Raw genomic sequence first — 16,480 nt, 5'->3', positions numbered from 1 at the left:
CTGCATTCCTCAGATTCTTGGCAACCAGCTAATGTAGAATGGAGAGAGAGAGAGAGAGAGAGAGAGAGAGAGAGAGAGAGCAAGACAGAAAGAGCAAGGAGAAAAAGGATGGCCCAATGAAAAGAAAGCGTCAAAAAAGATCAGGTGTCCAGTATATACTAACCTCTCATTATCTCAAAGTATTTGAACATTTCAATGTGTTCCATATAGCAAGACATACTGTAAACCTGAAGTCTAAAACATCTGGTTTTCAACTTCAGGTGGAAATAAACAACCAGAGATTTGCCGAACATCACAACAAAGGGTATGGTTTTTATGTGAACAAGAGGTGCAATACTTCAATGCATTAACCTCTGAACTGATAGGAAGAATTACTGCAATATTTTGGATTTGAAGGACTGTATTTTTGACTCTAAGCTGTAGTAAGCAAGAGAGGACGACATCACACTCATGAAATTCAAAATATTGGGGGGATGATGGTTCTAACGTGCAGCGATTGGTTGTTTACTAAGTAGAGATGAGATGTTAACATGAACTTTGGTGAAGATTGGTTATTCGAGGCATGTGATGTACCATGGAGTGGGAACTAGTGGCTTTGGCTGGCTCCCAAATCTACGAAGAGCTAAATAAGACTGTGTCCAACCTCCCTGAACAAAACGCGACAAACTTTATTAGTGTGGAGGTACTGACATGCCTTAGTGCTTTTGAGATTGGGATTTGAAATGTTTTCTTTTTTAAAGGACAAGAAAATCATTTAAGTCTGTAATTGAGATTAACTGTAATTGAGACTCGCGCAAACAGGTTGTATGTAAACAATATGGTGGTTGCATCATCACAGGAACTAGTTACAAAATCCATCCAGGCTCATGGAATGTAAGAATACGGTACATATGAAAGAGGATGAATCAACTTTTGCCATTTTTTTATTCAACACAAGAACAGGAGTTATGAGAGTCATATTAGATTTTTTTAAAATATTAGTGATATAAAAAAATGTATATTATTAACTAATTCAGAAACCACAAAACTGTCACTAGTAAAAGTGCTACTTTATCTATTGTAAAGTTCAATGGCCTTCATGGATACATGCAATGACCTGTAGTATGTTTCTGTTTGTGTGGAGAAAATGTGATTTACAAAGTGCAATGCTTATCAGCCAATATCCATATTGGATCATGCATGACAAAGTAGCACTTTATAGATCACAATTTGGACGTGTACAATGTTGCGATTGTGAATTGTTGTAGTTGCAATATTGACGTTGCCCAATATTGTGATAACCGTTTCAAAATGACTGATAAGTTAGTAAATACTTTGCGTAACTCTCACAAAAACATATTGCAGGTGTCAATGCATTTTCTGACTTGCACTGTCACATTAACTTGCTGATAAACTGAATTTAGTCTTCAATTAATCAAAGATTCAATTAATATTCCGTTCATTATTCTTTTTCTTCCAAATAAAGCTAAAGGCCAATATCCATTATGTGCTTTGCATTGCTATATATAAATAAGACAAACTTGCACCTGTGTGAGGTAGGTAGGCTTTGCAAAGAAACATGCAATCAACTTTATTGCTCTATTACATTGGCTGTCACAGTCTAATTTCTGAATGTCAAATAAGACATATGACTAGGACTTTCTTTTACACACAGCTGTTACACCTCTCAGTATAAACCACACAGAGATGTAAAGAAACAGTTCAAACAAGGGGAACTGGCTAATGGTAACTGTTCCTGCATCTCTGTAAAAGAGACCACTGTCTTCTTCTGGCAAGCCTGCAGTTTGTATGACATTATTTAGGCACCATGGCTGTGTGAATTAACTTTCACTCTTGCTGTACTCTTAAAAAAATGACAAAGATATGTTTGCGTTTTCATCCATTTCTCCTACATGCACACTACGTCGACACAATGAGAGGGGCCCAGCATGCCAGTTGAATACCATTATTGGAGCAGTATATCACATGAGCTCTAGCTGTGTTATGCACCACAAAAGTACCTTTGAACTTTCACAGTTTTTCACAGACTAATGTACTAATTACACACTTGCGTTCCTGTTTACATTAAACAATGTCAACCTGTAAAACCCCTTCCGCAAATAATTTTCAATGAAAACAATGAACAATTAATAGTTGAAATGAGAAAAGGTCCTCTTAACAGGAACCATGAGTTTTACTTGATCATCAAAGTGAGCAACAAGATATTTACTGCAACAATAAATAAGAAAACCACTCAAAAAACTGTGTACAAACCCCAAATCCATTGAATTTCATCCGTCCATCCATCCGTCCCTCCGTCCATCCATCTATAGCCACTTAACCACCTTCCATAGCCACTTATTCTCACATGGGTAGCAGGCTTACTGGTTCCTATTCCAGCTGACCTCGGGCAGTAGGCGGGGGACACCCTGAACTGGTTGCCATTCAACCCCGGGACACACATAGACAAACAACCGTTCACGCACCCAATCACGCCTAAGGACAAGTTGCTGTGCCCAATACCTGCCACAGATGTTTTTAGAGTGTGGGAGGAAACCGGAGTGCCCGGAGAAAACCCACGCAGGCTCGGGAAGAACATACAAACTCCACACAGGAGGGCCAGAGCTTGGCTGGAATGGAACTCGGGTCCCTGAACTGTGAGGCATACGTTGAACACCGAGCCATCCCATTAAATTAAAACTCTCTCTCTCTCTCTCCCTCGATCTCTCATATACATAAACGAGATGGGCACTTCCTCAGAGTGACTGTCCATCAGTCCATCGCGGACGGACACCCGTTTTGCCAACAAACTATGATGGGAATGCTAAAAAAATGGCTAGTTAAAAATGTCAGTATTGCAATTTTCATCTGTCGTTGTAATCATTGGGACCGACGTTACATAAGATGTCCGACATACTGTATGTCCGTCGGCCCGCTACTCCCCTTTTTTGCTTACTGAAATATAAGTCAATTGACTTTGATGTTTATCCTCTATATTGCTGCATCTCTAAAGAACAAACTGCGATCAGCCTGCAGTGGATGCGACAATCGCAGTGTTGGCGGAAGGTTGGGCAAATACACCGACAGACTGACGAACCAACGGTTACAATTTTGTATGGCTTGAAAAAAATGCCAGACCAACAACGGCGGAAAGGGATGGGATGGCGGGTGACTTATTCCAGATCTGGCAGGGCTCTGATGATTTTTTTTTTTTTTTGGGATGAAATTTCACTCATTTTACATTAGACGCCTGTATGCTGCAGAAAAGGCCGGGTCATCTTCCCGATTAACAACACTAAATCAATAGGTGTTGGAGAAATGAGGACACTAATGAGGACACTAATTTTTGAAGGTTTGTTGAGTGAAAACCTTCCTAATCTTGCTATATGTACAATTCCGGTTGTGTAACAGTCCGAGATAGCCGCATGCACAGATTTTTGCATATTCAATGAATCTGTTGAAAAGAATAATGAACGGAATGTCGATGATTTTTATGGACTATAAATGATCAAATTTCAAAATTCTTTGCAACTGTACTATTCAGAAATGTTTTTCTTAAAATGCTGAGATATCTGCTCAGTTGTTCACAAAGTGGTGGTGAACCTTGCTCCATGCTTGCTTGTGAACCAATGAGCCGTTGAGGGATGCTCCATTTGTACCCAATGACACCTGTTTTCTATTAACCTGTTCACCTGTGGAATGTTCCGAACAGGTGGGTTTTTTTCTGTATATTATACATTCATTATTTTTCATCAGTCTTTTTTTTCCTTTGTCTCAGCTTTTAAGAAAGTTCGGGCATCAAAATCAAAATGCATGAATATTTGCAAAGTTTGAAGATTAAATATCTTTTTTTGTAATGTACTCTATTTGATATAGGTGGAAAATGATGTGCAACTAATTGTAATCTGTTTTTATTTACATTGTGCCAATTTCAGTGGAATTGGGGTTTGTACTACCAAAGTGCAAGATCCAGCTATATATTTTAACTTTACAAAAATCCTATTTTATTGCACTCAACAAAAATGGAAGGACTGCATGTAAAGCAACATTTGGGGAATACTTTAAAATGCTGGGCATTGCTTTTTGTAAAACATTTTAAAACTGCAAAAAAACTCAACAACACAGAGAACATTGACACACCGTCACCTAAGTCAGAAGCCCTGGTATCTTTCTTCTTTTATTAAAAAGTAATTGGTAACTTGGATACTTGGATTCTCATGGAGTCACGCAGAACTTCCATTCTCCTGGTTACAGCTCAGCTTAGTGGGTTTTACATTTACAAGCTTCCTGGAAAGGCCTTGATGTCAACAGCATGACTTTCCACAATTAAGCCTGTGGGTATGCAGGAGCATTATAACGCTCCATTCACTTCTACTTATCTTTAAATGTGAACACTTAAATAAACTCTGAGAAATTATAGCATGTTGTGCAATTATTATTTGTATTAGTTAAAATTATTTCCACAAATAAAATACGGTCAAATACTCCAAATAAGGACAGTGTAATAAAAACAGAGGTCAAAATCATCAATGTATAAAAAAGAAATAATGTTGGCCTTTTTAAGTTTCCTTTTTTTTTTTTTTTAAAACGGTGAGAGAATCATGCTTTCTTCCCTCACTCAGCTTTCTATCCCTGACAATTTGACCTTGTAAATCAGTCCATGTCAGCAATTTAGCAGGCCACCGGATATTCCAAACAGTTTCCTGAATACTAACAGAGCTGGTGGGCTGTGTAACCAGAACTTTTATTATTAACACTGTTAACTCTTAAAGGTATTACAAAGCAGGTTAATGTTCTTTGACGCCCTTTGCGCTGCTTGCAGAAAAAGCTTCCTTGATAGCCCTGAGCATTCCATATTATAAAGTGAGTTTAGAGTAGTACAAAGTAATCGTTTTGTGCGTTTACATATTTTAACATAGGTTTTACATTTTTTAAGCAAAGGGAAACATGTCTGTGCATTAAAAGCAAAACTGCTACTCAAAGGCAATTTTGCTTCACAAAAGTGAATACAAAAGCGTTAACCATGAGACTATAAAACGGCATCTGTCTATTTAATTTCAGTTACCCAGCACCTGTCTGAATTTTCGTCCACATGCATATTACAATTCATATCATATATTTGCTTTATCTGTGAGACTTCTTTCTTAAGATCCAGATGACCTGTAACTTAACTAAAGCATTACTGCAGACTGCTAGCAACATGAAGATAAAGTTTAACATTTTAACTATTGCAAAACATACTTTACAAACCTAAATATTATATGTAGGTACAACATGTATGTATGCATGTATATATGTATGTATGTATGTAAGTGTATGTATGTATGCACCTTCAAGATACTAAATGTGACAATCTTGGCTTTTGATATCATAAATTAGATGTCAGCTAGTATACAAATAACGATTGAAGAATCGCAAAAAACGTGTATTCATTTCTTTATTCAAAGTTTTCTTCAACTTTTGCCTACAATGTGCATTATTCTCCAGCACATTCATTACATTTTCACACTGGGAACAATGCGACTGAAATGGAATTCACCTCGCTACCGTTTTTCATTCTCTCTGGCAAATGCACTTTGGGATGGGCTAAGAATTCAGGAAGTGACTCTTGTCATCTCCATGGCAACACTGAGGTCAACTCAGCGAGGCCGGAGACCCCTCCTCAAACTAAGAGGCCCAGAGCTCTGGATCAACACAAACAACTCAGTACGCGCGCACAATCAAACAAACACACACACGCACAAGCACACACACACACATACACAGTTGAGCTATAATTGATTGCACTGGATTTAAGAAGTGCATCTGAGTAAACCACATGATGAAAGGTGATGTGACTAACGGAATTGCAGTGATGATTGTGATGAATTACGCTATTCCACTTAACAAAATCTAACTGTCCCAAGTACAAATCATTCGTTCTCTTGACTGGGCTTTAGTTTGGTCTTTTGGGAGTATACAAAACTTCCCTCACTATTTCCAAACTCTCGGCTGGGAACTAAAGCAGTCACCGTCCCAGGGGAGAAAAAAGAAAAGACATGAACAAGCAGCGCCCCTATGGTCACGTTTACTTATTTAGATCTTTAAATAAACATGCAGAAATCTTCCAGTATTCTTTTGAAGAAAGTCACAGCGGATCAATAGCTGAATAAACGAGCCGGAAGAGAACTGACATCCGTTAAAAAAAACAAATAACTGTACATCAAAGGTATTAAAAAGCGCCACATTTTTAACTTAATATTAAATAATTTAAGAGTTGCATTTTGGCACAATGGCAAATATAGTTCGTGCTATCACCCAGCTGTCATTAAATGAGAGTTGATGGAGTGAGAAAAAATATATTTACCAGACAGCAAAAGTTGAATTGAATGAATTACGTTAACTATACGTGGACAGTGCATCAAAGTTTTTTGTTTTTAACATTGAAAAAGTGCACACAAATTGTGAAGTACCAATTTTGTAAGTAACGTTAACTTACCATGACAACTATCACCACCGACAACAGTTGGGACAGAGGAGCAGCTTTGCTTCAACGGGTTGGTTGGTACGACAGTTTCCTTTCATTTCAAACACTCACTTGAAAGGAATATCAGCGTAGAATGCCATTGAGAATCAAAGGCTAACTTCAGTCTTCTGTCAAAGCTGACGGTCACTTGCCCTTCACGACTCCATCGTAGAAGGATGAACTGAATGTTATTCGTCGTCTATTTAATTTAAACTCCCCGGATGAATTTAAAACGAGTTTTAAATCACGATTTACTCTAAGTACCCTAAGCCAACTTCTTATAAGAAATCGTGTCGTCTAATCTGCCAAAGGTTTTTGTTGGCGCAAGAGCTGACAAAAGTCCTGCCCCTTCTTCTTTCCTACCGGTGTCTAGTTAGCGTTCTTTACACATTAGCATGTTAGCATCAAAGCTATTTAGTTTCCGGTTGAGTTGATTGTCGTCAAAATAATACAAGTATTTTTTATACATTATAGGGAAAAAACACAAAAAAATCATAGGAACTTGATTCAACTATTGTGATTATTTTATTCTAATAAAAGGATATAGAAATATATCTCAGTAAGCGCAAATATAGTTAAACTTTGCATGCTTGTCTTTTTATTTTTTAAACTAATCTGCTGTTAAGCGTCAGTGACGAGTTTTATTAAACTTGACGCGACTTCCTGCATTTCTATCTCACGAAACAAACGGATCTTTTTGGCACAAAATGACGCCAAAATACTATCTACAGAATAATAACGGAGATGCTGCAGTTTCATGAAGACTGACATTTAAATAAAGACAAACCTGGATTTATAGCAAACAGAATATTGTTGTTTTTAAAACTGAGTGTTTTTAAAACAATTTTCAATTTCAAAGATATACATTTTACATATCATCCAACACCAAAAGCGATATAATTTCTTTGGCATTATTCATAAATCAAGTAAGCCTAAGCAAATTCGCAATGCCTTATGATTAGCTCATTATATGTTAAGGGTTTGTTCAGAGGCTTTCAAATGTAAACATTACCCTTTATTCGAATTATTGTGTCTTATTGTCATGCTGTTTCTGTTCATGACATTGGACTAATAAAGTGTGTCATTTTTGCCCTTTTCCATATGACAATTGATATTGGGATATTCTCTGTAGGTCACCGGTGCTGTGAGTGTCAACAAATCCCCACATCTTAATGATGCTTTCAGTATAAACACTTAAGTTGTCCAACCAGTGGTTTACTGTATTTTTCTGCTTTTAGTTCACAAAACATGCAGTTTTTAAGTTATTACTCAAAACAAAAAATAAATAATAGAGGAGGGCAGTGGAAAAATCCCATTACAGCATGTGGGCCTATTGACATGTCTATTGAATTAATGTTGACAAGTGCAGAAACACTGAGCTTCCCCATTTTATGTCTCGTTGTATTGTCATTGTCCGGCAGTAAATTTGGTCTTTTTTTTTTTTTTTTGCACAAATCTCTACCCTACATAGTTCTGTTTTGTATTTTTAAACAGATTAACGAACAAAATACAGCAGGGAAATGGATAGATTGATTGTAGTCACTTTAGCTTCATTTGCAGAGGCTCAAAAAGTTTCAGCAATGGACTTAACTAGAAGTATTGACAAACTAATGCAAACATTAAAAACCTTTGAGACCACTATAACAGTAAAGAGGAGGAGGAGAAATTGAAAAGTAATTACACTGGAACACTAGCCAGTTCCATAATCAAATACTGTATGTTCTCTCGGGGTTTGCAGGTCAGCAGTCAGCACTGTGTGTCAATTATAGTCTTTCTTTTGGAGTTTTCATGTTCGTGTGCTTGTGTCGATTTTATTCAAGGTGCTCTGGGTTCCTCCCACAATATAGCTTTAATTGAAGACTGAATTGTCCGTGTGTGAATGTGAATGTGGATGGTTGTTCGTTGTAGGCCTATACTGTAGTTGTGCCCTGCAAGTGGACTCATCCAGGGTGCACCCTTATTCTCACTCAATATACGTTTGCATAGGTTCCTGCTTACCGGGGACGCAAATGAAGAGAAGCTGTCACTAAAATGAATGAAGATCCTGACTCACAGGTCGAGTTTAATCTGGGATGCAAAATTAGTCGACAAGACAAATCGTAATTAATTCCTTGGTGTTCAAACTGGTATTCAGTTTGGATAGGTTCCTGCCACCCATGACACCTAACGAGATGGAAATTAGGAAAGGAAAAACTGCTTTTCTCCCAATCAATCTATAACCAGCAGCATCAAAACAATTACAACAGAAATCCCATAGAAAACAAAAATCCTCTCAATACTTTATTTTTATAATCTGGTGTATTAACATATTTCAAGTCATCAATATAGAAAGGAATATGCAGTACATCTAAAGAAATTATGTAGTATTGCATTGTAAACCAACCTTTTAGTTTGCAGTTTTGTTTACAACAGCGTCCTCCTGTGGCTTTAAACTGTAAATACAATCCATGTAATAAACTGCAAATTGATTATAAATTGTCATTTCATATCTATATCAACCACATATAATAAGAATGACCAAACAAAACGTAAAATCACATACAAGTTGAATATAATATAAACACAATTATTGCAGATTGTGATATTAATTCAAACCTTGCTAATTCATATTGTATGTTCTTTGATAGCCCTTAATGCAACTTCTGGGTAGAGAAAGATAGATCATATTTATGTGAATTATAATTTTAAACTATGAAATGAAGATGGCCCTGAGTGTTGTGTTTTCCCTCATTATGGTTCATCAATGCCTTGGGTAAAGTGTTCCCCTACATACAAGCCGTGGTGTAGGGTGTCCTTTTGCACTGCAGCCCAGGCCATTTGAAGAGTGTTAAAGCGAGCAGCCCATTGACCCCGAGGATCTACTGTCACCACTCCAGCCAATCCTTGCACTCTGGACTTCATGTAGGCCAAGCCCAAGTCAGAGGCTGCTTCTGCTGACTGACCTGGTGACGGAATGTTTCATCATCACAGACAACAAGTGGTGAATGAGAACTCTACAGGTTTTACCCTGGTTGACTAAGTTAGCAAGGAAACCGTTGTCAAAAAAATGAAGAATGAAAAAAAAGGAAAACAAAAAATTCTGAAATTTCTGTGATTGAGATGATGCGACAGGGTGCACAAATCCACCCATCTGAGGCATTTAATATAGACAAACTGGATGAGGTGCAAATTTGGCTTTCAATTCTCTTAGTGTGGGGTACTCAAAAGTTGCTATTAAAACTGGCAGTGCTGACCTACATATTGATGGTCTAAATATTAACATTTTTCAATATTTAAAATGCAAATTCTGTTTAATATATTTATGTTATGACATAAATGGATTTTAAAACGTATATTTAAGAAAATACCTTGATTTTTGGTTAAAGGGCCATCTTGCCCCACAAGTCCAGAACCTCATTTTGAGAGTCAAGACTTAGTTTTATAGCTTAGGTTTGAATTGGATTTTGATTGGTCTTAGGTTTAAGCAATCTGTTGTGATGGTTAAACTTTGAGTTAGGGGCTAGGAAATGCATGATGTCAATGGTGTGGCCCCACTAAGATAGGAAGACAAATCTGTGGATGCATATGTGTGAGTCAGTACCTTGCTCCATGTGAAACAGGATGAGTCTGGCCAGAGTAACCTTCATAATGGCCTCTCCATGGCCGGTGGTTGACACAGCTCCCACCAGATTATCAGCATAGCCTCCACATCCTGGCACACATATAAACATTACAAAAGTCACTCTTCTGATACTATTTGGCCAAAGACAGCTTGGAGTGGATCCAGCATGCTCATGACCCAATTGTGGATAAGCAGTTCATAAAATGGATGGATCAACATCTCTAATGACAGCACATAAAGTATGTATCCCATAACTCAGGATTAAATTAATTCATCTCAAGATCCCTTGACTTTAACATGAAGTTTTAGTATTTTGAAAGGAAATAGACTACTAACATCACAATTAGGCAAGTTGGATTTAGCTAATTCACACACACACACACACACACACACACACACACACACATATATATATATATATATATATATATATATATATATATATATATATATATATATATATATATACAAACCGTAAATTCCAGACTATAAGCCGCTACTTTTTTCAAAAACTTTCAACCCTGCGGCTTATTCAGTGATGCGGCCAATTTATGTAATTTTTCTAATGGCCGCTAGGGGCGCTCGAGTAGAAAAGGTAAGATTAAGACCGGTGGAATATATGCGTCGAAGAAGACTGCAACTTCCTGTCTTGTGCATAAATTAAATTAGCGTGAACATACCCTCATCATGGAAAATGCAAAAAGAAAGGCATATGACGCAGGACAAACTCCATTCCAGCTGTGAATCCTGGGGGCACAATGAAGTATTTGCAGCCGCTTGACATTATTGTGAATCGTGCATTTAAAGTGGCGCTCCGTGTTGAATGGGAGAATTGGATGACTAGCGGCGAGAAATCTTTCACTAAAACTGGCCGCATGCGAAAGGCAACTTTTTCACAAGTCTGCCAGTGGATCCTGACAGCGTGGGGTAGCGTCACAAAAATCACCATCACCAACGGGTTCCGAAAAGCCGGTCTGCTGCGTGAAGGAGAAGAGGGCACAGTGACAGCGAGAGAGAGGCTGAGGGAGTGTGAGACGACGTCTATGACACTGTTTCATTCCGACACTGAGGAAGATGACTTCGATGGCTTCAGTTCAAAGGAGGAAGATGAAGACGGCTTACCGTGATTTTTACCAGTATGTTCTTTTACCAGACCTGTTTTACCAGACCTGTTATACTGTGTTGCTAGCGTGTTGCTACCATGTTGCTACCGTTTTACTGCCCTGTCACAGGCACCGTTTGGGAAGAAAGTTATATTATTATTGTTAAGTTATATTATTAAAACTTTGAAAACTCTCTCTGTGTACCGTCTTTCTTTGTAAATATGTTTACATGTTTTAATGTGGGCACATGCGGCTTGTATGCAGGTGCGGCTTGTGTATGTACAAAATCGGTTTTCCTCTAAAATGTAGTGGGTTGCGGCTTATAATCAGGTGCGCTCTATAGTCTGGAAATTACGGTATATATATATATATATATATATATATATATATATATATATATATATATATATATATATATATATATATATATATATATATATATTTATTTATTTATTTATTTATTTATTTATTTATAGAATAACCCCACCCACCCACACACACACACAGTACATTACATTAACTCCCGTCAGCTCAACCTTCTTAAAGAAAACATACAGGTTACACTTGTTACTCCTCATTAGAAAAAGAGGATTAAAGGACCAACCTATGATGGGTGTGTCACCCACACGTCCTTCCATCTTGTTCAAAATTCCACCAGTGGAAGTAGCACATGCTACATTGCCTTCAATGTCGACTGCCACAGCTCCAACTGTGCCCATCTTTCCCCTACACAACAAAATATGATATCAGGCTGCTTCATGTGCATATAGCACTCTTTATAGGGAGTGCAAAAGAAGGTATAACGTGTCATGGTTAGACTGACAGTTAAACTACAAAGGATTTAAAAAAAAAATGTTACTTCACCCCATCCATTCATCCAACCATCAATTTTTTTAGCCTATTCCAGCTGACCTTGGGCAGCAGGCGGAGTACACATTGAACTGGTTTCCAGCCAATTGAATAGGCTATTTTTCTTTTTTTTTTTAATTGCATGGGAACATTTCATTCAATTTATTTAACAAATCCGCATTTGAAATAATTCTCTACTGACATCTATCTTTGTAGAACTTTGCATTCGTATGAAACAACTATTGTTTTCAATTCAGGCAATATATAAACACAAATGTCTCTAATAGGTAAAGCTACCAGAAAGAAAACAAGTTAACCCTGTTTAACTATACTGTATATCGTATCTATTTGGAAAAAAAAATGTTGAAGGCTTACAACTGGGATCATATTACTTACATTTGGCACTCCACAGGGTTGGCATCAGGTTCCAGGTTTTTTTTCCAACGCATTCTGGCGTATTCAGTGATGAGAGATTCTTGGGGCACCTCAGGGACACCCAAAGCCCGGGCAAACTGATTAGCACCATGTGCTGTCAGACAGGTATGAGTGGTCTAGATACAAATGAAAGTTTGTAAGAGAGTACACGTTGAATTTTTATCATCATTAAAATCTATTCATTTTATTTCTGATTTTGTATGTGAGACCACATTGAGACACCAATTCTGACCTACAATATGCCTATTGAACCAAGCACAGGAATGGGAAAATAAGAAACGAATTGACAAAAAAAATACATCTGTAATATCAACATTTGTTCATTATTCAATTAAATGTTGATATACTGTCAGTTTGTTAAAATAATCATATTTCAAAATAACAAAAACCTTAGAAATCTCATCATGATGCTCCCCATCTTTGTTAAACTCCTCTAGTTAGAGAGATCCGTTAATTCTAAACCAGAAATAAAATTATTGATAAATATGACACGCATAACATGTTGGATATTTAGTTGTTTTACATGTTCTCTCAAAATGACTTAATACATTATTTTAAAGGAAGGCGACTGTTGAGTGGCTGTAGTCATTTCTTTCTGAACCAATGTATACATTTGATGGTGTTTTAATTATACTGTAATGATTTTTTACATCAATGAAAAGCCTGTGAAATGGAACGTACTGTATGTAAAGTATAAAAAGTGAATATATCACCCTACTACTACTACTACTACTACTTTTCTGATTGGTTAATACTATCTGAGCGCCAAGCCCGAACACTGTACCCTGTAACCACTGGTAGAAACATTTTGTTGTTTTTTGCAATCATATTTCTTGGCAAGGACCCGGAATACTTAAAGCCCATCTTTATACTTTTGATAAAAAGTAGTATTATAATATCACTGATCCTCACACACTGTACAGTATATTTACCTTGTCCATTACAAGTCTTGCTAGCTGCACAGGGTTGGCTATATTGCGTACAGCAGAGACAGCACCACTCGCCAGTGTTTTCCCATCCATCACAATGGCATCCATCTCCACATTCCCATCTGTGGTTAGCACTGACCCACACCCTAAAAAACAACTTCAGATGAATATAGACAATCTAGTAGATTCACAATATTGCGGAAACAAGGCTTGGGTTATTAAAAAAATGCCTGACAGCTATGCATAATCTAAAGACATTAAGCTTGCAGACCTCTGGGCCAAATTTCAGTAAGCTTATGAGTAGAACAGTGAAAATGAGAGGGATGGATATTTATTCTGGAAGTCATTTAACAGTGCTTGCCCCAAATTGTCCAACTTCCCCTAAAAGTTTATGCTTGTGTACAAAGTGCTAATGTTAGTTAGTTCTGCATTGTAAGTTTGTCAGCCGTAACCCATTTATTTCCGGTTTCTGAGTGTGTGCTAATTTTGCTGTTGTAATATTTTTTTCTCTTGATACTTATTAATTGTAATTCCAATTTGCTATTCACAGATTGTAGGTCTCATGTCATGTCATGTATAGCCAGACCTCAGTGAAAAGTGCGTTGTAAACCTAAGCACTTATTCTGGACTTTCGCACTCTGCATTTTATATTAGTTTAGCATTAACTTCTCTAACTTCCTCAGTGTGTTGCATTCTTAGGCTACATCTAGTTCACCTTTCAGTGATAGTGCTATTTTTTTTTGTTTTAACTAGCTCAGAGTTTATTGGTTACTGGGCCCTGTTAGTTTAAGCAGAAACGATCCATTGAGGTTTACATTTCTTTTGCAAAGATGAACTTTTTACAGGTAGTCTGTTACTTTTGATTGTGAACTTGGGGATGGGGTTAATAGGAAAGAAATCTTTCAACTTTCAACAATGAGAATTAGCTTCTCAGATTAAACTAGCGATTATCCCAGTGCTCCAGATTGGCCACTCCATGCCTGCCTGTATCCCTCATTCTGCTTGGATACAGTGCAAAGTGGGATTAATCTGAAAGGGTGTACGGTTTGTTTGGTTGTTTTTTTTCTGTTTCTTTGTGACACATTTTTTTAACATTTCTATTACTGTATTCTGGAGATGCCATACTGCAATTTTCAGACTTTTATTGGAGTACTGGTTGCCGTACGGATCACATTTATAAGCAGGGACTAAACATAATAAACAGGGGCGGGTTACAAAATGGAATGCGCCACAAACAGATCTTAAGCAGCAGATGCTGAAGGTACAACTGCCTTATAAATGCACAACGCACTCCTTATAGTCCTGTGCTCAGTCCACACTATTGAAATAACGGCTCAGATGACTCACACAACGTCAAGCATGATGCAAGTTTCACCTCTCATGTTTTGCCATTGTTTTTATCAAACATTTTGGCCAAATTATTTGCATTGCATTCAACTTTTGTGTCAGAGGAAAACAAAAACAAAAAACTGATTTCACCTGCATTGAAGCTGGGGTTATTCTCCAACTTGCTCACAGCCTCAACCACAGCATCCATGCTGCTCCCGCCATTCTGGAGGACAACATACCCCGAGCGAACCGCTGCGCAGACCCCAGCCCTGGACTCTTTTGATTTCTCAGTTGGCACAGTGCCAGCCCCACCTTGGACTACCACAACAGGAAGCATGTCAATCACTTTTGCACAAGCTGGGGAGAGAACAAGTACAACATGAGGCACTGATATGATTTGGTCCCAGATACTGTACATAGACATCAAAGATGAGAAATGACTTGTCAGTTTTTTCTATCATTTGTGTTGATTTTGTAGAAATCATGCTGATGCTTGTAAATCTTTAATTTGGTAATTTTCCAGATTAGCCTGAGATTCTGAATAACTCTTTTCCTGAGTTTAGGCTGTAATCTTCATGACTTCTTGATGACTTGATTATACAGTTATGCTCAAAATAACATTTTAATAATATTGTATTTATGAGAAACGCGGCTTTGTGCCGAAGTGTCAGCCTCACAGTTAAGGAACCCGAGTTTGAATCCACTTGGCTCCGGCCTTCCTGTGTGGAGTTTGAATGTGCACACATGGGTTCTCCCCGGGCACTCCAGCTTCCTCCCACACCCCAAAAAGATGCATGGTAGGTTTATAGGACACCAATTGTCCTTAGGTGTAATTGGAAGCGTGGTGGTTCGTCTTTGTGTGCACTGCAATTTGTTGGCAACCAGTTCAGGGTGCCTCCACGTACCGCCCAAAATCGGCTTGGATAGGCACCAGCAGGTGTGCCTGTCTTTTCCTTATAGTACCTTGCCCAGGTATCAAATCAGGTCGATATCGCCAAATGTGACGATACTGAGCATGGATCGATGCAAGGCTTTCAAAAACAATCGTTGGGAGACATTGCTGTTATTCTTGTTTGGAAAAAGTCAAATGCTGACATGCGTCTTATAAATAACAGAATAATACCCTTACCTACCCTTAAAAGAGACTACAACTACTGTAATTTTAATGTAGAAATGCCGTAGCTGTGTGTGAATATAATAAAGTATATAATAACAGGTTGCAGGGAGAGGCTACTTCTACTACGGATTAAAAAGTCTCGTGAATACATTTTCACACTCTAAAATATAACACAAATTTAGAAAATGGAAAACATTACAACTGTAACACTATATAACACTGTTATTATACCAAACGTCCAAATTATTAACAGAATCAAGCAACAGTATAAGTTTGTGCATATTGACGGTGAAAAATACGTATTGCTTTTCAGGCAGTGAAGGCATCCACTGGGAGTCGCACACTGACAGAAAGACATTTGGCATGAATACGAATTGTATCAAAATGGTCATGTGACCAGGTCTTTTTTAGAAATGTATTACGCTATAACATAATAAAACGCAACAGTACATACCAACGAATATCCTGATGCTACGTGGATACTATTGTAACATAACGTGAACAGTTTCTTGTTCTTGAGGTTATGTGTTGCTCCGCCTTATCTGTTTGCTCAGCAAATCGAAAAAAAACAACCTCAAACGTATACCCTCAGCCATCAGCATTACCGTCAGTGCAATATCAACCAACATAGAA

The 16,480-nt window shown here is 37.6% G+C and overlaps 1 protein-coding gene across 2 annotated transcripts; it reads right to left on the bottom strand.

Moving 5' to 3' along the window:
• Window positions 1-8,516: 8,516 nt before the first annotated feature.
• asrgl1 (asparaginase and isoaspartyl peptidase 1) lies at window positions 8,517-16,480 on the bottom strand. 2 transcript variants are annotated; one of them, XM_088421628.1, is made up of 7 exons: window positions 16,302-16,480; window positions 14,881-15,087; window positions 13,405-13,547; window positions 12,434-12,588; window positions 11,793-11,914; window positions 10,065-10,175; window positions 8,517-9,426 (listed from the first exon to the last, which is right to left on the bottom strand). In XM_088421628.1, the coding sequence occupies exons 2-7, from the start codon at window positions 15,065-15,067 to the stop codon at window positions 9,215-9,217; spliced, it is 930 nt and encodes a 309-aa protein (XP_088277754.1). In that variant the 5' UTR covers window positions 15,068-15,087; window positions 16,302-16,480; the 3' UTR covers window positions 8,517-9,214. The 2 variants fall into 2 exon arrangements, with proteins under 2 accessions (XP_088277754.1, XP_088277756.1); XM_088421630.1 differs by having other exon boundaries at window positions 14,881-15,048.

Source organism: Hippichthys cyanospilos, chromosome 8 (genome assembly GCF_059441005.1).
Source record: "Hippichthys cyanospilos isolate Australia breed blue-spotted pipefish chromosome 8, RoL_Hcya_1.0, whole genome shotgun sequence".
NCBI lineage: Eukaryota > Metazoa > Chordata > Actinopteri > Syngnathiformes > Syngnathidae > Hippichthys > Hippichthys cyanospilos.
This window is presented reverse-complemented; position numbering and strand designations above follow the sequence as displayed.

Bases quoted from the DNA above. Each gene is read 5' to 3' on its own strand.
- asrgl1 (XM_088421628.1), bottom strand. From the start codon at position 15,067: ATGCTTCCTGTTGTGGTAGTCCAAGGTGGGGCTGGCACTGTGCCAACT. The intron at 13,548-14,880 runs GTGAAATCAGTT...GTTGTTTTTTAG, and splicing joins TAACCCCAGCTTCAATGCAG to GGTGTGGGTCAGTGCTAACC. The intron at 10,176-11,792 runs GTTGGTCCTTTA...TATGTGTGCCAG, and splicing joins GGGTGACACACCCATCATAG to GATGTGGAGGCTATGCTGAT.